Source organism: Cyrtonyx montezumae, unplaced genomic scaffold (genome assembly GCF_038088225.1).
Source record: "Cyrtonyx montezumae isolate F1298 unplaced genomic scaffold, pur_monq_1.0 scaffold_3, whole genome shotgun sequence".
Lineage (NCBI taxonomy): Eukaryota > Metazoa > Chordata > Aves > Galliformes > Odontophoridae > Cyrtonyx > Cyrtonyx montezumae.
Genome location: NW_027072034.1, coordinates 140,163,925 through 140,187,953, shown reverse-complemented (window position 1 = coordinate 140,187,953; position 24,029 = coordinate 140,163,925). Strand labels below are relative to the sequence as shown.

General features: G+C 37.2%; 1 protein-coding gene across 4 annotated transcripts; it reads left to right on the top strand.

The window, feature by feature from the left end:
• The first annotated feature begins 1,723 nt into the window (after window positions 1–1,723).
• On the top strand, window positions 1,724–21,369 carry IQUB (IQ motif and ubiquitin domain containing). 4 transcript variants are annotated; one of them, XM_065743505.1, is made up of 11 exons: window positions 1,724–2,225; window positions 3,342–3,503; window positions 3,653–3,828; window positions 4,072–4,227; window positions 5,505–5,715; window positions 9,617–9,792; window positions 13,018–13,188; window positions 14,468–14,644; window positions 15,265–15,513; window positions 18,200–18,385; window positions 20,435–21,369. In XM_065743505.1, exons 1-11 carry the CDS (start codon window positions 1,817–1,819, stop codon window positions 20,558–20,560), a joined length of 2,199 nt encoding a protein of 732 aa, XP_065599577.1. In that variant the 5' UTR covers window positions 1,724–1,816; the 3' UTR covers window positions 20,561–21,369. The 4 variants fall into 4 exon arrangements, with proteins under 4 accessions (XP_065599577.1, XP_065599578.1, XP_065599579.1 ...); XM_065743506.1 differs by lacking the exon at window positions 20,435–21,369 and adding an exon at window positions 18,691–19,117; XM_065743508.1 differs by lacking the exon at window positions 1,724–2,225 and adding an exon at window positions 2,692–3,047.
• The last annotated feature ends 2,660 nt before the right edge of the window (window positions 21,370–24,029 follow it).

The window sequence follows — 24,029 nt, the reverse complement described above, 5'->3', positions numbered from 1 at the left end:
CTTCTGGGGGGATTTTTAGAGCTAGGTTCCCTAATTTCTATCCACAGGGTTTGGGCTGGTCTATGTGGGGTTCTTTCAGATCTCTTTAAAATAGGATAATGTATCTATCCAAAACACTGAATTAGCCTTCACTCATATTTTAATTTAGGAATCATTTATTCTCAGTATTATGAAGCTTCTCCTGATGGCGAAGTCTAGAAATTGCTTAGAGAAGGATTTCTCAGATTTCTATCCAATTTTCAGCATGCATTGTGATATATTTTTATGCTCTATTGGTGGCTAAATTTATTTTTACTGTTTCAGAAAGCAGGAATTAACACCATTTATGCCACACAAGATTATTAAATTAATAACTAGTAAGTTATAGTTACATCAACATTTAATAGCAGTTATTGAGAGGAAAGGGAGGAAAGATAACGGAGTGAAGTGCTGAGAGGTATCTGTGTGGGCAGTGTTGTTCCTGGTTTGTTGAAAATTAACCCTTTGCCAGGAGAAAAAAGAAAAGTAATTCATGTCTTGCCATGAGCTCTGTAGCTATGTATCTGGTATTTATAATCCTTTGTAGCAATGAATGGTATGCACAAATGATGAATGTACCAGCAAGGCATAACGTAGAGATTGATTACAATTACAGCACTTCATTTTTTTTTCTCTACTAATTATGCTGGAAATACACAGTGATGCCAAAGATTTTATTTGCTGTGGTACGGAAAGGGAGATCAGTGCAAGCCTCAGGGTCAGCAGAACGCCGATGGAAGTCCTGAGCACGGATGGAGCCTCTTTAAGCAGGACGGCAGCGCCCTGACTGCCACTCAGCGGCAGCACCGAGCTTCTTAACAGGACACCGTTTTAATATTTGATGTGATTTTGATTATGTTCGAAAGAAGATGCTTAGGTCGGGATATTTATGTACAAGGTATATGCTGCTCTGCAGGGCGGGGGAGGGAGAAAGCCTTTTCCAAACTGAAGCTGAATTGGAAAGCCGAGGGTGGTTATGATGGCGATAAAGCACAGCTCTTTCCAGGGAGTGAGTTACTCCTCGTCTCGTTCTGCACCGCGCTCAGGCACAGCTCGGTATTTAGAGAAAAGGAGAAGGTACCGAGGCTTGGTGCCTGCGCTTTGCAGCCTTACGGAGCCCGCCCCGAGCGCGGCACGGCGCGCATTGCGGGGGGGCGGGCTGAGCAGCCGCGGAGACGGCGCGGCCTTCTGCCTGGCTTCACCGCGCCCACCACGCATGCGCAAGGGCTCCTCCGCGCCCCTCCTCCCCTCCGCGTTGCCATAGCTACCGCTACGCGCAGCGCCGCCGTGGGGGGCCGTCCGTGACGGGGCGTCCCGCGACAGCCCTGTAGAGGCCACGTCGGGCGGTACGCGGCGCGTGGCGGAACGAGCGATGTGAGGGGGCCGCACCTCATTAGCGGCAGTGGGGCTGGGGGCGGGGCCGGCATCCCACCGCGGGGGGAGGTGGGCCTTGGGAGTGCTGGGGCGGGGCTCTGCCTGCTCCCTATCTCTCCTATCTATCAGTATGTAAAACACAGTCGTGGTTGTGTATTCTCACGTATATTCTTCTATATGTATATGTTGAGGCTCTGCTGGCACGTTATGGCTGTCAGACCAGTGAGAAGATGAGCGTTTTGCACTGAGTGAAAACTAGCACCTTAAGCTCTCCTTAATAGGCTGCTTGGAAAAAAAAAATGTAGGGAGAGCTTTTCAGGATATCGCTGCTCCTGTGATTGGAACAACGAACCAGCATGAGGTTTTAATAGGTACTGCGGCTATTCCTGCAGAAAGGACAAAAAGTTGAGCTCGCCCTTTGGAGATGGAAGGTGCCTCGGAGAGCTGCCCCGAAGCCGTGCCAGCAGCAACACGAGCAGCAGAGCAGCTGTCTGCCGGGCCCGAGCAGGACGTTGGCACACAGCCATCCAGCCAGGTCCTGCTTCGTGCTGCTGGGCACCCTGCTGCTAGCACCACGCAGGCACATGAGGGCGGCGAGCTGCTGGCCTCCCAGGAGCACCCTAGTGAAGGACTTGGTCGTTGTGAGGCACTGGGAGATGGCATTCAAGGTGTGCTTGAGCCAGAGGGCCCATTCAGTGCATCACCTGAGAATGCATTTCCTGTTACTGTTAAAAATTCCTCTATTTTACCTGAGTTAAGAAGTTCAGAAAGGGAAGAAGAGACCTCTCAAAATGCAGTGCTGTCAGAGAACACGACAAGTTCAACAGTGACAGGTAAAGAAACTGTTAAAATGTTGGACATTACTGCTTTAAAGGGATTCTTTTCTTCAATCTGATTAGGCCTTTTTGTGCTCCCCACACTCTTGTCCTGTTCACGTTTGCAGGTTCTTGGTTTTGAGGTGACTTACATGAAGTGTGATTGAACAAGTGAGGGATGGATTGTTTATTACACACTATGATAGCAATTTATGGACTAATGTGACATTTTATGAAGGGATCCTTGTATCAAGAAATGCATTTGACTTTTGTACAAGTATTTTAAAATTAGCAGTGCATATTTCAAATACAACATGAGCTAGTATCAATTTAGACTAGACCATAGCAATCACCTCACTGTTTTACCTCCTCAGTGCTCCTGTGACTTACCAGCCACTCTCCGTGCCTTTCTCCTGCAGTCTCTGAAACAGTCCAGTATTTCCTGCACTTTGCTCTTCTCTCTTCTGGGTGTCCCCTTTTCAATTCAGTGCCCTGCTTCCTTAGGCATTCAGAACAGAAGGCAACACACTCTCTTCCACATGTGAGCACAGTGGCTGATCCTTCAGAATATGGAAGTGCTGACTGCCTTCTCTTGCCCGAGTCGTGCACAGATGCTCTTACTCTCAAGAAGCTGGCCATCCCTTCCTGGGAAGTGCACTGTACTAAAGCCAGATGGCGTGTCATATCTCTAAATCAAACCAAATTAATTTCTGGAGCATCAAGTGAAGTAAGTCTGCTCCAGTCTTTGAGTAAACAATACAAAGTCAAGCACTGTGTGAAAAAACACACAGATTCAGCCATTGTTTGGCTGAGGTCAGGTCCAAATTGGAGCAGGTTTAGGTAAGATTTTCAGTAAAAGTTCACTGTGTATGTGGGTAAGTTTATTTACTGTATCTTTTCTGATTTTAATATGAATGAATTTTTATCTGCTGACAGTACTGTGTTAGATCTCCCTTAAAAAGGTGTATAATACTGTCTCAACTTTTTACAAAGAAAACTTATTCAGCTTAAAAATCTGATTGTTCTCTCTTGCCATGTTTCAATAAAATCATTTGGGGGTAAATCTGAAGGGTTTTTGTTGTTTGCTTTTGTTTGAGAACTGCATCATAAATTGATTTTCTTTTTATCTTTTAGGAAGCATAATTGAGAGTACTCAAACTGTTATGTGGGGTAGGGATGAACTTAATGAAGCTATCCAGACTGAGAAGTTGTGTCTTGACCTGGAGCTTTTACCTGTAAAAGCAGCTCGACAGGATTACCGCATGCCAGACGTCATCACTGTCAGAGTACAAACAGGTAAATGATGTTTTTAAATATGTTTCTGTAGATATATTTGTATGCCTATGGATATCTATGTAAAGATAGATAAATAAAAAAACCTGCTGTAATCTCAATCTGTTACCAAAAGCAATGGTACTTCTATCCTGTAACTTTCATTTTAACAGATTCTGATTCATTCCACGATGTAGCTGTGAAAATTGAAAGACCTACTTTTCATAAACCATTTCTGGGTGGATTTAAGAACAGAGTAACAGGAGTGGAATTTCATAATGCAGGCTCACAAACGTTACCCAAAAAAAGACCTGAAAAAGGAACTACGTTATTTTGTAGAGAAACTCAGGTAATGGTGCAATAGGGTGCATCTTTTAGATGTATTTTATTTTTCCAAACAACAGAATGTTGACAGAATTATTTCAAAAAGGAATGAGGAAGTAAGTCAGCATTAAGTATGTGATTGAATGTATGTAATGGATTTATATCGTGAGTTTTGTATTTGGGTTTATAAATAGCTAGTTTTTTGTTCTTGTAATGAGAAAACAATCTGTGTATTTTCTGATAATTTGACATGTGTTTTTTATACTAGACAGTTTTTCAAAGAAATAAATATCAACGAACAACAAATCCAACATCAACACAGATGACTAAAAGAGGCCTATATGTGTCAAATATGACTGATAAAGTAATATACCCTGGAAAGTACCTTACAGCAGAGGAATACCATAAGCGTCGACTTGAAGCTGTAAGTTCTCATATGTTTGTGACTGTATCTGCAAAGCAAAGTAGTAGAAAGGTTACTTGAGTATTTAATGAGTGTCCAAAAAGGGATTTTAACAGTGAACTTGAAATGTTCACATTTCATTATCTTTCTGATATAGGGTAAGTGTGCATCTGCATCTTTACAGTGTTGGTGTTTTCAGCAACATTTGAGACCTTACAATTTCTTAAATATTAATCATTGTGAACTTACTGGTTTCTGTCTTAAGTTAAACTTTATAAATACTGTTAGGAGTTAAAATAGGCTTGTCCCTTTGGCATTCTCTTGATCTCTTTAAAAGGACCCAAACTACATGCCTTGCCCTGCAAACTACATTACTTGGTCAGCATCAGCTGGCAGCAGTAAGTATCTTGTAGGGATGGAACCCAAGTGGTTCCTGGTAGTTCTGAGGAACCAGTTAAGTTTTACTGTGATCATTATTACCAGTCACTGAAATCTGTAATGTATCTGTAGGCAAGCCATAATGCTGCTATAAATGTTACTACAGAATGATTTTCTTTGGTTTTCAGTTCAAGAGCAAGCACTTTGCAAATGTGTTCCTAAATATTTTCTTCACAGCAGCTTCTTACAACCAAAACTGACCTTCAGGTTCAATACAATTGGTAATGAGAAGCTTCTGGTATTTATTTTTTCACAGTACAAAAAAAAATGCAGGAACGATATTGTCCTCCCTACTGTGATATATCCAAACTAGCTCCATAGTATTTAATAGCCACTGCTTTGGATGGTGGATATATATTTAAAGTTTTGTCATATCAGCAGTGGTAATCTCATTTTTATTCTCTGTTTACAAATAAAATGTAGTTGATTTTGTGGTTGTGGGTTGTTGTTTTCTTTAGTTTTCAATAAGAAATTTAAGTTTGCAAGTATGAATTAATTTCTCAATTTTGAGAATACGTAAATTAGTAGTAAAATGAAGACCTCTGCCTACAAAAGCTGAGGGGAAAAGACTAAAAAAAATACATGGCTTTGAAAAAGAAAAATGAATTTGGTAATTGTATGCTTTAGTTTCATATTTGAATTTAATTCCTCCACTGTTTACACTCTTGCAGTTACCTAAAAGAGTACGCAGGCTAGTGATGAGAATAATAGTACATAACTGGTTTTAAAGCATTGAAGTTAGTCTGAGTACAAGACAAATCTTAGAAAATGTAGTTAAATAGCTAAAAAAAAAAACAAGAACAAAATGCAGTGCTGTTTGGTTTTAAACTGATGGTTCTTTGGTATTATATCATATGTAGGTAATAGTATTACAGAAATATTTCCGTCGTTGGTATGCTAGAAATTTAGTTCAAAATCTGAGGGAGAAGAAAATACTAAGGCTGAGATGGGAAGCACAAAGAGAGTTACAAAAGAAAAAAGAGAAAGAAGACAGACTGAGAATGGAGCAGGAGAGAAAACTGAACCCTAAAACCAGAGAAGATTTCGACCTGCTTTACCATGCTTTAGAATGTAAGTTTTTTCTTAAGGGGACACTCTTCAATCAGTCAAAAAATCATAGTTTAGAACCAGGTTTTCTGGTTTTGGCAGGTTTCTTTCTCCTTCTGTCCATTTCCTTTTCTATCTCCTTTTCCTTTCTCTATGCAGAATTTATTTCATTTTTAAAGATTTTCCTGCCTTTTATATATTTCTAGAAGCTTTTCTAGAAAATAACTAGCTTATAAAATGGTGCTAATAGCTGTGCTATTTTGGAGGCATTTTGTTTGTTTTGTTTGTTTTATTATTCATCTGTAATGATTTAAGATTGGCTACAGGAGCAAGGCACCCTGATACAGGTCAACAAGAGGAACAAGATTCTTCTATTGTTTTGTTTTAAGGTTCAAAGGACTAAATTAGTTTTGATGCATTTAAGTCACTGAACATACTGCCACGAAGAAATTGCAATTTAGATCCATCATTCCCCATTTAATTTTCATAATGGATTACATTTTACCAAGAATTTTATGAAAGATAGATGAGGTTCATTTAATCCACACCCTCTTCTGCTGTCATTTCTACTCCATTCTAATGTGTTTTATTCACAAAACTGCTGTAACTGCAGTCAAAAATTTACAAATCTTTTAAACTAAAAAAACCCCAAAAACTTATATATATATTTTTTTATCTTAAAAAAATCTTTTTAAGCTCCCAAAGAGCATCACAAAATATTTCTCCTAGCAGAGTGGGTGGTGTCTGCAAACAGACAAGCACTTCCCTGGCAAAATAAGGCGAATGCTGCAGATAATTGGCTTAAAATCTTAGACAAGAATGATCTTGTAACTATAACAGAAAATTAACTTATGCCCTTTTGGAAAAATGAAGAAAATAGAAAGCAACGCGCTGGCCTATAAGAAACACAAGACTTGAGTAGTTATTTCAAAATGAACACTTCTTAAGAGCAAAATACTTGCATTGTCACTTCACAGAGCTCATTTTATCTAAGCTTAAGAGCTTGCTTACCGTTTGACTCTTTGCCAGTTTTCACATTGCTGTCCCCTAGCAGAACTTGGAGAATGGATTCCCTGGTTCATTGCAAAGCTACTGGACCTACCTTAAACCATCCTAGCTGTTTTTCCTGTGGTAAACTGAGCATAAATTTGGCAGCATGTGTTATTCATAGAGCTTAGGCTCATGACTCAAGAAATCCCAAGTTATACACTTAGCATGACAGAATTAAATGATTTGTGTGGCACTGAACAAATCACTTTGTCTAAATGTATAAATGACATAAATATTACTGTTCTCTGTGACAAATGTAAAAATTATTTCTGGTCTTAAGCTTTTAAATTTGGGAAATTATATTTTGCTGGGATTTGTTGTTTGATTTCTTCCTTCCCCTTTTCTCCTCAGAGAATGTTAGAAGAATCAAGCCCTTATCAAGTTGGGAACAACTTTAAAATTAGAAAAACAAGTTATTCATCTAATCATTTTTTCTCTCCAATTACGGCATTTAGTATTTGATTTCCTCCAAAATTTTCTTTAAAAAAAATGCTTTAGAGTTAACATGCTATCAACTGAAATCCACTTTTTTTGTGCTTATTCACAGTTTTTTTCTCAGCTGTGTTGTTTCTTTTGCAGATAAGACTCTTCTTGCAGATACACACATATCCTGATACTCTTAGACTTAAAATGTATGGTTACGTACATCTCTTTTGCCTAACTTAGTATGGTCAGATTCACAAGCAATAAAAAATACAGCTTTGTATATCGAGGAAACCTGAGAAGCATTTGCCATTTCAAGAGCTGTAAAGGAATAAGCTAAGCACCGATATTTGAAAGGTCTTCTTAACATTTTGTTGAAAATAATTGTCTAATATCAATCATGTTGTTTGGTTTTTGTTTACCATTGTTGACTTGTTGCTTCTCTGGAGACTTGCAGTCATGCTCTTTATTATAATAGAGCTTAGTGGTTCTAGGAAGTCTCTTTTTTTCCTACCTGCATCTGAAACTACTTTTACATTCTTACAGTGTCAACAGTCTACACAAGCTAAATCATTGTGACAGTAATAGAATGAAGTTATTGTCCTCTACAGATCTGTGAAGGTTATTGCTGCTGATCACAACATAGGGATACTATTACAGCGTCTGCCCCGAGAAGCAATTCCTTTTGGTACAAAAACTTGCCTGCTGGCTGTATGGTGCAAATGAGATGTATCTAAATGTTCTATGTGTGCAAATGAGATGTATCTAAATATTCAATGTGTCTGAATATAGACACATTCGTTATTTAGTTGAAAAGTATGAACCACTTCATTTGTTTTATAAAAACTGGAATAAAAAAATATGAGTAAAATAGGTAAAATAGATTATCTAAGAGGAATTTCTAACCCATGATACCATAATGTACATGGTAATCTGGTAGATGACTATGGATAACTGTTTTACAGGCCCTTTATTTCTGCAAGTTGCTCATTGTATTTATTAACTCTACATTTGAAGTTGCTGCCCCTTTCAGGCATATGAAGCCTCATGTAAATTAATTCCGTGCAGTGCTTTTATTTGCTGAAATGGCTTTATTTAAAAATGTATCTTTGGATACTCAGAACTTGTCGGACAGCTGTCACATTAATACCAAAGCTTGGAAAGCCTTAAGGAAATGAACTGAAATATTTTAAAACAGAAAACATAAGGCATTGTAGATAACGAAGCCACAGGCAGAAAATAAACTTCCTTCCCTTCCCTCCTCTTACCTTTAATCTTACCTGATACAGGATTTCTCAGTCAGTGTGCATCACATATTGGATTGTTTTCTTTACACTGTTTTTCTTTTGCATAAATATTCTGAGACAGTAACTTTGAGATATTATTCAGGAATGCTGAAGTTTTGGATTTTGCAGAACTCCTTCCAAAAATCTTTGGATGTACTCGAAATGGAGCATACCCTTCAACACAGGCAGGAATTGTTATGATGGATGCAAAGGAAAACAGTATGATGTAAATAGTGACTTTACTGAGGGATTTCTGTAAGGGCATATACGTTGAATATCAGCAGTTACAGTTAAAAATGGGTACTGCAAAATAAGGTGTGATAGATGTGTCTGCATGTTAGGCATTAAATAGTTTGGCTTGTACTTCAAAGTGCAGCAGGTATGTGTGGTTTGGTGATTTGCCCAAGTCAGAAGGCCAGATGTTTTTACAGCATCTACTGATTGACATGCTGCTATCATCAGCATGTTTGTGTATCACTTCCTTCCATGGGAAGGGTTCTGCTTTACAAGAGGAAAGGTAGAGTAAAGTAATGATGGTCTAATTATAATTCTGCAGCCATCTGCCCCACGTGGCAAAAGATGATACACTCAGTATTCACTTCCTAAGACCTGAAGTGCTAAGCATGATTGTCAGTCAGTCTTCCTTGGATTTCACTCATTTCTGCAGGGAGAAGCAGTAGCACTGAGTACTAGCAGTACCACACTAAGATTCTGTTCTTCTGTTGAGAAGATCTTCACACTGTCTCTTCTTGCAATTTTGATCAGTGTCGAGTTAAAAAGATCCTGATGTTCATATTGTTTGGAGTTGAGATTGCTAACATTATTTTTAGGTGCAAAATCATGAAGGAATCACTGCACTGAACATTTCCACAGAAGCTGAAGTCTCAGTGATTTTTCTCCTAAACCATTTCCGAGTTTGGAGTAATTCCTGGCATGGCAGTGTGGAATCAATGTATACTTGCACCCAGAACATCCTTATCCTTTGCATTATTATCTGTGCTGTTTTGTGTGTATTGTGCATAACAACCAATTCACTAATACAAAAAAAAACCCTTTTTTTTAATTATTATGATAGAAAATTAATTATGTTATTTCTTGACTATGAAAGTAGAAATCTCACTGGAAAGCATCTTCTAAAAAACTACCCAGAATATTTGTATCTGTAGCATGGAGGCAAGAGGAGGTGGAACGGATTAACAGAACTCTTACTGGAGCTGAAAGGAAGGCAGCACTTTGTGGACTTCTAGAGGAAGAGACACAGCTGATTGCTTCCATTGGGAGACACAAGCTAAATGCAGACAAGGAGAATGAGCAAAAAGCAGTACTGCATTTCCTGGATAAGGTCAGTGAAGTAATTTTAGGCTGAATATGAAGGAAGTTCCAAAGTACAGGAGCAGAAATGGCATCTGCAAAATATTTGCCAGAAGTAACTTTTGTAGCTTTGTGACTGATTATCAAAAGACAAACAGTGCATCATTAAGGCTGTGAGATTTACCACAGACACAACTAGTTGTGTACATAATATAAACAATTAGCATTGAGTGGATGGGTTTTTTATCCTTTAACCATCCCACATAAGAGATGCAATTCTGATGGCAGTGATAAAATCATTCTGACAGAATTCAGAATAGCTAATTTGAGGTTATAAAACATAAGAACATTGCAAATCATTCTGTATTTTGTATTCTGTGAATTAGAATGCTGTAATAATTCATGCATGAAACGATGATCTGTCTTAATCAGTTTTTGAATCTTTAGAAATCTGCCTATGAGCTTCTCCTTCAAAAACATTCAGTTTCTCTAAATAAAACTAATATCTAGGTGACCTTCCCTGTGGTATCTTCTTTTATTGCTTTCTATAGTGAAACATTTGCTATTGCAGTTAAACTTAAATGCAAATTTTTAAGCATGAATATAGTATTTATAAAATTAACCTTAAAGCACAGAACTAATTACGTGATTATTTTATCCTTTTTTCTTCCCTCAAAAAAGTTGTCTTGCAGAAAGTAGATTTATTCTTCATTTCTCCATTGAGCATGGGCCTTTGTTCCTACGTCATCACTTCTGACTTTAAAGGAACTATTTTTCAGTGTTCGTGTACAGGATAGAAAGCCAGGAGGGCGTTAACTGAATCTTATTGAACTTAGTGATTAATTCACTGCTTTCAGATGAACAAGAATTTTTGCAAGAGAATTTATGCTTGTATAATCTTGGGGATGAAACTTAAAGACAAAAAATGAATTCATTCATTTAAAGATGGTTTAGAGTGACATTAGATTCAGTGACTCTTTAGTGTAAAGTACGAGAAGTCCTTTTAAGTTAAAAAAATATCTCATCAATCTGAAGAGATGGAAGAAAGATTTTTGTTGTCTGCTTTCATAGTTGTGAAATAATTATGAAAAAAATACACTGCAGCAGCAATAGTTTTTAAATATCTGTATTTTTTGTATTATTTTTTAGCTTCAAATACGTAGTTCTCAAAATAAAAGATTTTTGTACAAAAGAAACTTATTATTGATGCATGGGAACAGGTTCACAAAAACTGATTTGGTAAAACACATAGTCTCTCTTCATTATGATTATAAATTACTTATCTGAAATATTGGTGGAACTGTTATGAGGTTTGTTGCTGTGATGTGATTGAATTCTCTATTACTACTTTCAGGAGTAAAAAATGTGAGGAAGCTAAATATTTAGAAATGATGCTAAAACTATGCATCATTTTGTTGTTACATATTTGCTCCTAGTATTTGACATTCCTCTATCACCTCATAGAAAGAAGCCTGGGACAGTTTAAAGCAAATATATTTCTTGGGATTCTAAAACACTGGTAATAATGTTGACACTTCTGTTGTTTTGTTTTCAATAGGAAGTTGTTTATGTTCTTTTTTTAACTTATTTTATTGAATACTCAGTTTTGATGGAAGTAGTGAGGAAAAAATGATAGAATTTAAAGATATCCTAACTTGAATAATTTAAATGCGATCGTAGTTTAGTTGGCCTGTGTTACAGGTTGTATTCAGTGTAGAATAGTGAGGCTGTAAGCTCATATATGGTTTGTGTGAACTGATGAGAGGAACCCAGCTTTAATAATCACTTCCCAGGCAAAGTTGTACTCACTGACTCATTGTGCTCATAGTGTAAGCAAATGACCCTGCTGTCTTAGAAAGAGTGGTTTCATTAGGAGGATGAAATGAAGGTAATGAATTCAAGTACCCCATGGAAAACAGGGATTGTTGCTTATCTGCTTTGCAATAAAGCTGCAGCATGACACTTCTCCTAAGCTGGTTGCTGTTGTTGTTGTTGACTTGTTTTCTTCTCCTTTTTTAAGCATTTCTAGTAATGTACTGAGTTAGTGTAGGAAAGTAATGAAGATACGGTGAAGCACTCATTTTTGAAGACAGAAAATGGCTTACTTCTAATTCTGCATAAGTTCAAAGATTTCATTAAGGAACTAAGAGTTTTATTTTTCACTAGTACCTTTCTTACTGTTGTGTTTTATAATCAGTTTCTGCTCTGCATTGTTATTATTGGTAAACAATTTCATTGTGGTTCCACCCCCGCTGATAACATAATCAAATGTTATTCAGTACTGGATTCCCTTCTCTATTGCCTTGTTTTTCTTTCCCTTACCTATTTTTGTAATTTCATAATTTATTATAAGAAGAGAAAAATCCTATTTTGATGTGACATAGACAGTTCATACATGTTGTAATATTCTTGCCATTTTTATGACATCACCACGGAAGGCATATATATTTGTTCATCATAATGATCATACAGTTACTAGGGTGTTATCCTCAAAACTACTGAAGGTTTCATGTTGTGTTTCTGAAGCTAACTTCTACTGAAATCACGAAGGGAAGTTCACAGATGTTTGTGAATACTTCCTTTTCAAATGCAGTGAAATTGAATAATTAACACACCAAGAATGAAGTTCGAAATAACTGTACCACTGTATGATTGAAGACAGGGAGTGGAATTGGGCCATGATGGGGAGAGGGTTTGAATGCTTTATTTCTGTTGGATTTAGATGTCTGCCTCCATGGATAATTAGCCCTCAGAGCCAGTCCTGTAGAAAGAGGACAATGTTTGGACTTCTTAAACTGAGTAGTGCAACCAATACTATGTAAGTCCTCACCGTGGAAGATAAAAGATGTGCAAAGAGAACTGAAATAGTAGACATATGTTATGTAGTTCAGTTACAAGCAGGGAGCTAGCTCAAGTATCTAATAAGCTGTAAACTCTTCTTGTATTTTAGTTTACCAAAGTCTATACATTCTGCACCACTGTCAGTAAATTTGTTCTTTAAAGAAGCGTATCCTTGTAGGTGAATATTAATTTACTTCAAAATTTCATCACCTTCAATTTTAAACAAAGCGTGCAATCGAATGCTTGCTCTGGTGGAAAAGGTACTGTAGAAGTATCGGCAGTAGAATGAGATTTCTGCGTTAGTTGAGCATTAAAGTCATGTCCCAATTTGCTCTGGTAAAACTTTATGTAACAATACACTTGTTCAGCTGGTGATCCGTTTACAATAGCACAGTTGTACAAATTGTTTCTGAAGTGTGCGCAACCGAAGAGATGGAAAGCATGTGATGGAAAAATCACTGAAATGGATACACAGGGCACACTCCGTGCCAGAGAGCTGCTGGAAATCTACCGCAGTGTTAGCATGAATGGCATCCCGAAAGATGAGAGAACAGATGTGCTGTTAGTGCTCAGAGGTACGGTGAAGGTACGTTTTTATTTTTCTATGTTTGGATTGAAGCTGTGCTTTCAAAAGACATGATCATTTAATTATGTTGATACATAAACAATGCTGCTTCTGGCAGATAGGTGCCAGGGTGATCAGCTGGCAGCAAGAGAATGTCTAATCCACCAAATGGCATGAGACAATGATTTGTATTCCACGCTTTCTTAAAATTCATGTTGCATTTTGTGATGTATGCATTTTTCTTCAAGGTGCATTAGGGTTTTAGCCCCATGGCTTTAGTACATTTTTTTGGTGTATTAACACATAATACAGATTTACTACAAAGTTCAGCTTAATATTCACAACAAACTGATGAAAATCATGACATAAATGTACATGGCTATTACTATAACTTTCTTTTTCTCATTTGCTTGAAATATCTGTAAAGAACCATCTCACCTCTGTTGCTTTGGCTGGCAAATACTGTTACACTTTTCCCTTCCATTCGGTGTCCCCACTGGATGTTGCCAGTATTCCCAGTGAAATAAAAACTTGTCTTCTTTCTTCTAATCTCTCTTTCTCTCCTTTTTTTTATTTATTTAATATTCATGTACAAAAAAAAAAAAAAAGTTTTTAAGTACTTTTGAGATGTCATTGACAGCAAAGTAGAATAGAATGTTGTTTCATGGTTCTTAAAGAAGGTAACAAATGTCCTGCTCTTGGTTTTGGTAATAGCAGAATTTAATTTAAAGTCAGTATGACATGAGAAGCTTGCTAATTTATGAACGTCTCATCTTAATACAATTAAGTATTGTGTAGTAAACAAATTCTAGAGTTTCTGCAAATTAGCACTCATATTTTAGGTGAAAAAACATTGACTGAAGTCATCTGACTCCTGTCTCTCGAATATCTCTAAGTAATTTGAAGTATTGAAAGGACTGGTCTCAAGCATGGTTACAAGTCCTGTAGGCCTTTTGTGTGGTTATTTTTTTCTTCCTTTTCCCCTTTCCTTCCCTTTCCTTTCTACCAGTATATGTGCCTCCAGATTTACAGTTCTTCCCAGCTTCAGTATATGCACAGGTTCATTAAAGCAAAATCTGTATGTATTCTCATCTTCTTCTTTTTTTTTTCCAACTTTTTACATTAGTGTGTTTGGAGGTTATTTTCCTAAGACAGTAAGGGTTCTTTTATTATGAACATATGGAGCTATGAACGATGACTTACATAGAAGCCATGATTTGCTTTCATACCTTTAAGTTATTGTGTTTGCTTCCTTCTTGTTGTGTTTTCTTTTCCTTTTTAATTCTGTGTTTTCCTTCAGGAACACGAATGTAAATTAACACAGGAAATAGTGGAATTAATTGACAGGGAACTTGATCTTATGTCAAGAGAGGTAAAAGAATGCAACTTAGAAGGACTGAGGAAAAGGATTTGTACGCTATTTCTTCAATATATTAAAACTCCAGAGTATAACCCTGAAGTTGCAAGGATACTTAAGGTAGTATTCCTAGACTGCAGTCTGACTTAATGGCTATGAAACTAAAGATAGAGAAGGGGAATTGAAAGCTGTGAAGCTCTTTTACTTTCTGTAACCTTTTGCTGTAGAACTGCTGGGGGAATTCCTCAGGAAGTAAAAATATTTACAGGTATCATCACATAAATGGGCTTATGTAGTAATTTAGGAAGCATAAACGTGTTTTTAACAATTTGTCAGGTTAGCAGGTAGTAGAGAGCAAGCCAAGATCTCCAGGTATGAACTAAAAAATCTGAGAATTTTAAGTGGCCTAAGGCATCTGAAAAGATGTGTAAGATTTTAAAGCTTTTTTTTTCCTCCAATGTAAGGAGGACAGTGCCCAATGAGTCCAGAAAGGAAGAACAGTTAATTTGTGAGAAGCAGATACAGAGAGGAAGTAAAAACAGACCTCTTTGAAGTCTTCTGTTACTAAATAAATAAATAAGTCCTATTGAGTCTTTTGAAATAATTTACTGGCTTTAAAATATTCAAGTCTTTCCATAAACATGTGTAAAATCTATTCCTGACAGAATCCGGGTGACGCACAAGGAATTGTAGTGGTAAGTTGTGAGAAAGTAACTTATTTCTTTAATTTTATCTTTTAGGTTCCACCAGATCCCTTAAAGCTTTATAAAAACGTTCACTTCTGTCGTAGTTGTGAAAATTATTTGCCAGCTACTGAGTTTCCCATTCCTGCTAATTCCCACACCCTTGGCAGATGTCAGTGGTGTTGCAAGCTTGATAATGAGGCTCGACGACGAGAGTCATTTCTGAAGTACAGACTTATTCTAGAAAATCTGAGGAAATCTGAAGCTGATTATCAGGATGATGCTAGAATTGTTTTCTTAGTTCAGGTAATGTCTGAAAGAGCATTGCAAATAATGGAAACTGGTGGCTTTGATTAGAATTTTTATTTTGTGGATGTGTTTGATGGGAAAAGAAATAGGATAATGCTACGAAAACTTCTTCCTGTGATATATAATGCTCAGTACTATTAGGAGAAAGCACTTAAGCTCTTCAAGTATACTTGTACTTTCAAAAGTGGTTACAAGCAAGGCATTAAAAGAAACTAGATGTCTAGCTAACAGATTCAGATGATCCAAATTCTCTGGTACTACTCTGGCCATCCTGTTGCCTAAAAATACTGGCATAGTCTCTAAAATAACAATGACTGTCATTGTGACTGTTACTTTTACCCAGATTATTTTCAAGTTCTTCTCTTTCAAGCTATAAATATTTGAACAGCTGAGATTAGTTCTCAGCTACTAATTTCCTTATTTTTTTTCCTAACATTTACTTAAATTGTTGCATTTTTCTGAGCTATTTTTTATTCACCTTCCAGCAACTGTCTGTCCTCTACTCTGCTTCTATTCAGAAACAGCTGTGGTACATCCAGAAATGACTGTCTCAACCAGAAGTCTTTTGCAGCAGCAATGACTTTATTCATTGCCCAGTGCAGTACCAAAATAGGCTTTGATTGTATTGCCTGTGGATAGATGTAAGATTTTTGTGATGAAAGATTTCCTTTAGGTTTCTTGCATGCTGATTCTAACCATGCTTGGGCTGAACACCGCGAGTGCTACTAAGGCACTTGAGTGCAACTAAAGACCTGCTTTTCTGGATCAGAATCAACTAGTTCAGCAGCTGTGTCAAGTCCTGAGGCTGTCTTTTATATTTTCAGAAGAATTTTTAACGTAGTTAAAATGTTGTTCTCCTTAGAATCAATGTTACAGAGGGTGACTTTGATTTTTCTTGAGCAACATCCTGATGGAAGTGATCCTTTGAGCTAATGAATATGCTGCCCTTCTTTATCCATTCTTTGCCTACACTCATTTCCCAGTCTTAGTTCTAAGTGTTCTATTATACTTGCTCCCAACCTGTCAGATGATAGTGGTTGAAAGTCTTTTCTGTTTCTTGTGAGAGCAGAACAAGTTATCGGGGGGGAGGGATAGAGTGTCATGTGATATGAATTAATTGTGAATTTTCACAGCAAAATGCACATCAACCTTAACAAAAGTTATTTCTTAAATCAAACTTTTTCCAACAGTGACGAGTCAGTTTATGGCTCTGTTTTAGGTGGTACTTTATATACTTCAACATAGGTTTTAGCCAGTTATTTGAGATTCACAGCTAAACACACACGCACATGCACAAAAAAAAAAAAAAAAAAAAAAAAAGTAGTACTTGCCAATATATCTACTTCCAGATGTCTGGCTTCTTAAAAGAAGATACAGTTATTCAAAATGTTGTGAAAAGGAGGAAATACTTAAAATATACACTAATTAATGAAAGCTAATAAAGGAGGGCCAGATTTAAGACCAGATGTAGCAGTAGCCTCATGTTCTTGGAATCAGTGAGCGTGTAGTTATTATAATGGATGTCCTAAGCCCATCTTTTATCATACATTTTTCCAGGCAACAGTTCACCTGGGTTCCTGGATTTTGGAAGCAAGGTAGTTGAGAATCCATGAGACTTCATCTCACTGTGTTCATATGCTTCCATTCATATTTTTTCAGGGATCTAATAAGTAACGTGGAAACACTAATTTAAATAAGCCAAGATTTCTCCTTAGAGGAATGAGCCTTTTTCAGATTGCTTGCTGGAGGAAAACCTGTTGAAATTCTGTTGTATACAGGCTCCTGTAGATAACAATCTTCTAATAATGTTTCCATGACTGAGACAGAGAAGAATCAGTTTTGCCACCAAGTTCAGTGGCAACTGCTTTCCTAATTTTTTTCATATGTGATTTTATTTTTATCAAGAATTAGTGCTCATTTCAGATGGCTAGTAAAAATTAAACAATTTAAGATTAATATAAATTTAACCTGGAATGTGTGAAAAGTATACATAAAGGCCTTTCTGTACCAGTGAACCTTTACAGACAGTCCATTACTTTTTGTTAATGTTGTAGTATAACTATTACCTGATCTTTGGTGACCACATTTGGTAAAATGAGCAACAGTATCATGAATGCAATAAACTCTTGGTATGTCAATAGCAGAGTGAGAGCAAGAAAGCAGAGTGGGCCGTGATTTAGGGTAGGACTTTTCATGTCCCAGTTTTCCACATTTTTCAAGACAGATTATTCTGATGTAAACCTTAAGTAATTTAGTAGTATAATAGCTTATTTATTCAGTAACAGTAATTCTGAACCCCTGAATGTGGGATAACAGGGATGGATTATTATCTTTAACTGAAGAAGTCTGAACAGGTTAAAGCATGCTACATGAGAAAGAAAATGGGTTCTAAGAAGCTTTATGAGAGCATTTAAGCAATTAGACTGTCAAAGGAAGATGGGAAATTGCCATTGGCAGAAGTAATCCAAGTCAGAACGTAGCATTTTAGCAATGATGTAAGAAAAATTTAGTTAATAATTGCCACACCTTGCTAAAGGAAGATGCAAGTCTAGACATTCTTTAACCAAGTGATTATATGACATGCATTAAACTATTTGACTCCAAAAATTTGGACTTTTAATTTGTTACTGTTTTTGCCGTAGAGTGAAATACACTTCTTTCTTACTCTTGTTTTCCATTTCAGCTGCAGCATCTGCAGTACATGATTGAGAACATATGGGGCTGTCAATCAGCTCTAAGTGCTTGCAATGACCTCTATGATTTGGTTATGGTCAGATGGGATAAGCAGCAAGAGTGGTCTCCGTGGAACACTATTTTCCTCACTAAAGATGAAGCAGATGCACATCTTAAGCTGCATAACATTGAAGAGGTAATATCTGATGGCTTATGTTTTTCCAATAACTCTACTCTTTTAGTGGAATCTCATGAGTAATGATGTTTGGCCAAAGTTCTTACACTCATTCATGTTTAAATTGGCCCACTGTGACTATTTCAATGATTTATGTTTGTGCTATTAAATAGATAAGCAGTAGTCCAGAGAGCAGCTGGCAGAATACATACCTAAACTGTCTTGCTCTGGTTCTCCCACCTGAAATGGAAGAAGCTTACTAGCCGCAACTGTGCTGCTTAATGAGGACAGTTCCATACCTGTGATGCTCCCTCATTTCTGCTCAGGTGTAGTTGTCTGAGATGTGAAGCCTACTAGGCATTAACTGTAGATGTTGTGACAGTTGTGCACCTTTGATCTAGCATGGCCTTCAGATGGTACTCATTTTGGAAATCTTGATATTATCTGAGAACTAAAATGACAGAGGAAATGAATTACTCTCTCAATGGTAGTCTTTTTTTGGGAACAAAATACAGTGGACAATTTGAAACCTAATGGAAATTCAGCTATCTGTATCTTTTCTGTGCATGCCCAGCTTGTGTTTTGAAGCAGACACATGCTTACTTGAGCATTACCTTTAAAATTTAAATTCAGGTTAATGATGGAAATTCCTACATTAACTCCTCTGTCTCACTTCCAGTCAACAAAGGCTGTTCAGGCGGTCTGAATCTAATAACACACCTTTGCATCCATAAATCTATCTTCCTGGTACGATGGCATGCAAATATTCTGATTATGCACTTTCCTAGTTTTACTTCTGACGGCTGGATTGTCAGTGTCAGAGATGCTATTAACTTGATTAGGCCCAGAGCTTAGACTTGTGATTTTGCTATGAATGATAAATTCTAGTAAAAATATTTCACTACTTTTACGCAATAGAAATAGAAATGCTTTCTGATTTGGACTTAATACTTTCTCTGTAACTGGATTTATTCCAAATGATGAAACTGAAACTACATGAGATAGAGTACGGAGTGAATTTTTTCTGCATTTTTACATTTTTCACATATAGTGAAAGTAAACTTCATCTATTTCAACAAGTGCAAGTCTTGAATTTAATGTGTTATTGGATGTATTCCTAGCTGGTATGCACTCTGAAATTATGGACTCTCAAAAAGAACCATTAATTTTCCTATTCCAAATGCTTTCCTTCTGAGTTGGAAATTGCCATTTCTGAACTATTCAGCTGTCTTCTATATAACTGGCAGTGGGCTGTAGAAGGTTAATGGCAAAAGGCCTCCACATCTCCTGCTTCAGTGGAGGTAGGAGATAGGCCAGAAGAGCAGCAAATAAAGTGTACAAGTGTACTTTAAAGTTGTTCTGTGTTATTTTCAGTTAGTTCTTGTGACAGAAATGGAATTGGGCCAGTGAGGAGTTGCTTTTCTTCAGTGGTAACGGCCAAAGCTTTGTTTGAAAAAGCGTTTGTGAAAAAAAGAGAAAATGAAGCAACGTTAAAATGTCATTGTTTGTCATTCATTGAAACAAAGAAAATAGCCCCTTAAGCACTTTCTTTAGTAGTGCTACTAATTCATAACTATGACTACAGAGAGAGCAGATTTATTTATTTATTTATTTCAACTAAAAATTCTGGCTATAGACATCATCTTCTGAGCTAGTACTAATCATGAGAAATCAGGAAAATATGCTGACTCAGACAAAGTGAAATGCTTGCTGCCTTGGTTATTTGTAAATAATAATTCTGATTCTTACCAAGGACATTTTACATATTAATTACCTTGTAAGTGCTGATATTTAACCATTTCCTACCTCAGATGGATAAAAAACTGCCAGAAGTTTTTCTCTTTTCAACAGATGGTTAATATTTCACCAGGAGTGGTTAGTGATTTTCACCATAAGGTAGCAGTATAGAACTATAAAATGTTTTATTTCATTCTATATTAGATATGAGTACATTAAATGTTTTCCTTCAGTAAGCAGTTGCTATTTATTCTGTCTAAAATTTAAAGCAACAAGTATATTGCTGAATATTTTAACTGTATTTAATAGGATTTGTGTTTTCTTTCCTTCCAGGCTTACAAAGCATCATTTATTCACGAAGTAAAGCATAAGCACATGCAGGCAAAAAAGTACTTCACTCAGATCCCAGTAATGGCATCACTTTTCCATAGGAGTGACAAGCAGGCTAATGCAAGTTAATTTTTAATAGCTATCCATATTCCTACTGTTATGAAAACGTAACTCTTCACCGAAGATCGCTGAAGTCAAAGAAGTTCACTGAATTATTTACTAATACAATTCCTCTGCTTTTCAGGAACTATATTGTTTCGCCAACACCTTAATTTCATTACATAGATCAAAATAAAATTCTGAGCATAAAGTAATTTGATTCTGACCAGTCAATGTAACAGCATTTCATGCTTTGTAACCTCATTATTTAAAAGGTAGGTTATTGTTGATGAGCTATTTACATTCACGAGCAATGTCTGTTTTGCTATGTATGCCTTTGTTGCTTGGAACATTTTGTTTGCAGTGTAATATTTTTGATAATTTAGCTAAATCTTTGTTGTCTTTTACTTATATAAGTAATACTAAATATATTAAATTTACTTCTCTGGTTTTAAGCATTAGGCAGAAAACCCATAAAATCATAGCCTGTAGGGAAAAAAATATACATATACTCTTCCAAGAAAAACTACTATGCCTTGGAAACATTGGTATAAAAAAGTCACCAGTCTTGTGGCTCATCCTGTTGGTCGTAATGGAACTGCCAGCATATAGTTATTGGATCCAAGATCTTGAAGATATTGTGAATCAGGCATAACATTTGAAAATACACAGTGCAGACTGTTCAGAGCTTGTTTATTTTTTGAAAGGCTTGTGTTATTTAAAGTAGAAGTTAATTGCATCCCTAAACATACATAATTATGTTTGATTATAGTTGCAGAGAAAAATATTTTATGGTGTATATTCATAGAATCATAGAATGGTTTGGGTTGGAAAGGACCTTTAAGACCATCTAGTTCCAAAAGCCCCTGCTGCAGGCAGGGACACCTCTCTCTAGATCAGGTTGCTCACAGCCCCATCCAGCCTGGCCTTGAATGCCTCCAGGGAGGGGGCAAACACAGCCTCACTGGGCAACCTCTTCCAGTGTCTCACCACCCTCACAGTAAAGAATTTCTTCCCAATATCTACTCTAAATCTACTGTCTTCCAGCTTAAAACCATTTCCTCTCATCCTCTCACTACCTGCCCTTCTAAAAAGTCCCTCCCCAGCTTCCCTGTAGGCTGCTTCAGGTACTGGAAGGCTGCTATAAGGTCTCCTTGGAGCCTTCTCCAGGCTGAATTGCCCCCAGCTCTCTCAGCCTGTCTCTGTAAGGGAGGTACTCCAGCCCTCAGATCATCTTCGTGGCCCTTCTCTGGACCTGCTCCAGCAACTCCATGTCCTTATTGTGTTGGGGGGGTCTCTAGAACTGGAGCCCCCAACAGCAAAATCCTACAGAATTTGCTAAGCTTCTATCAGACTTTTCCTAAGCCTTCTGTTCTCCAGGCTGAGCAAGTACAGCCTCTCCTCCTACATCAGAGCTTCTACTTCTTGAGGTTCTCAGTGGAATGCTGCTGCACATGCTCCATTTATTTTAGTCCTCTTGATTTGAGGGGCATAGAACTAGATGCAGAGTTACGAATTCACACTTAGAGAGCTCTAGATTCTGTGTTCAGTTGAGCATTAGCAACCAAGTCTGTTTTAGCCTGCTAGGGAATTACTCACAAACATTTTTGATTGCTTGTTTTTGCAGAAGTCTACTTGATTATTATCAGGGACATGTCTGTCTTGTGGTTTTGAACCTTCAAGGGATATACAGTGTATATACAGTGAAAACTCTTGTCCTCCTTCAAGCTGGTGTCCAAAATTGGCTTTTGAAAGCATAGAAATCGAATGTTTTGAAGAATGCAGTACATTGAAAAGGCTACTTTTGAACACTTAAAAAATCAGCAATTTATTGGATATCTAGTTGAAAAGAAAGTCAAATATAGTCAACTCAATAGAGGAAGTTTTTAAATCTAACATTATTAAAATTATCATAGGGTATTTCATGTTATGTGGGTTGCTCTGAAAGTAATGCCTTCTGTTTATTTTCATGGAAAGCACAACAGATACAAAAAGCACAATAACACTACTTGATAGAACAAATTCTCACCCATAAAATACTACCTTTCAATATAGTCACCACTATTCTCTATCCATTTTCACCAGTGATGAACAAGGGTCTGCATGGCACGCTTGTAAAAACCTACTGTCACTACTGCTGAAATGCACCACCCACCACCTCACTGCGCTCACATCCATTTATTTGTCTGTAGCATTTATAATTATATTCTGCTTTGAAAAGGTATTAATTTGTAACTTTTCTATAGTAGTTACTGTGTTGGTTCACTTGTTTATATAGGTTACAAAAGGTGCTCGACAGGTATGAAGAATGCAAGTTTTCTTTGCATCAGACATTGCTAAAGACTGGAGATTTCAACTCAGGAGATCAGAGTCGAATCAGACATTCTATTTCCAGGAGACATTTTCTGGAAAATCTGCCTAGGCTTATTTACCTTCAATTGTCATTGCATTTCATTGGGAAAACTGTTCAGATAAAGGGTCAGATCGGCCAGTTTCTATTAGAACTGAGTAAATACCTTAAAAGCACAGCTGATCACCATTTCTTAAGAATTTCAGTACACAAGATGATTTTCGAATCTATTTTTAAAATAGCCCCTGCTTTGAAGCCTAGACTTTTCCTGGATAATGTGAACAAATTATTGTAAAACATCAGTGCCTCTTCAAAGGATAATAGACAAAGATGAAATTCTGATCTCCTTTCACTTCAGGGATGTGGCTTATGAAAGTATCTTAAATTCTAGCATAAAAGTTCAGCCCACAGGGACTCTTGAAATGCTGGTTAGATATACTGCCTTTTCCTCAGTTTTTTCCTCCCTGTAAATACTTACTAAAGGAGAAGGGATTGGCTCACATGGCTTGTGTTTCTCATTCTGCACCAGCAGAGACACCTGGACAGTTAACACCTGAAGCTTACTTTGCAGGACTCTATTGTGAGGAGGACTTTTTAGAAAGAAAACTTGTCTTCTCACTACCTACCAGAACCATTTTCAGAAGATAAAGTTCCAGCATTCTTCCCACGTGCAGAAATGGATAGTATGTTAATCTGGCAAAGAACACACATTTTTTCCTACCCACTCCCAAGAGGAAACACTGCTTTCTCCATGATGTAAATTTCCTTGTTTATGTCCTAATGGAAGAGGAATACAAAGTAATGACTCTTTCCACCTCCTTGACCCCAAAAGTTCTCCCAGTTAACAAAGCCTTAATTCCCTTCTTGTATCATAATGTGGTTGTAAGCACTGATAAAATGGTATTATAGACTAAATATGTGAGGGTAGCAAAGCAGTTGCTAGCCAATAGTTGGCATATCACAGAATCACAGAATTGTAGGGCTTGGAAGGGATCTCCAGAGATCATGGAGTCCAACCCCCTGCCAAAGCAGCTCCCTAGCCCAGGTTGCACAGGTAGGCGTCCAGGTGGGTCTGGAATGTCTCCAGAGAAGGAGACTCCACCACCTCTCTGTGCAGCTGTGCCACTGCTCTGTCACTGCACTGGGAAG

Bases quoted from the DNA above. Each gene is read 5' to 3' on its own strand.
- IQUB (XM_065743505.1), top strand. From the start codon at position 1,817: ATGGAAGGTGCCTCGGAGAGCTGCCCCGAAGCCGTGCCAGCAGCAACA. The intron at 3,829-4,071 runs GTAATGGTGCAA...TTTTTATACTAG, and splicing joins TATTTTGTAGAGAAACTCAG to ACAGTTTTTCAAAGAAATAA. The intron at 18,386-20,434 runs GTAATATCTGAT...CTTTCCTTCCAG, and splicing joins AGCTGCATAACATTGAAGAG to GCTTACAAAGCATCATTTAT.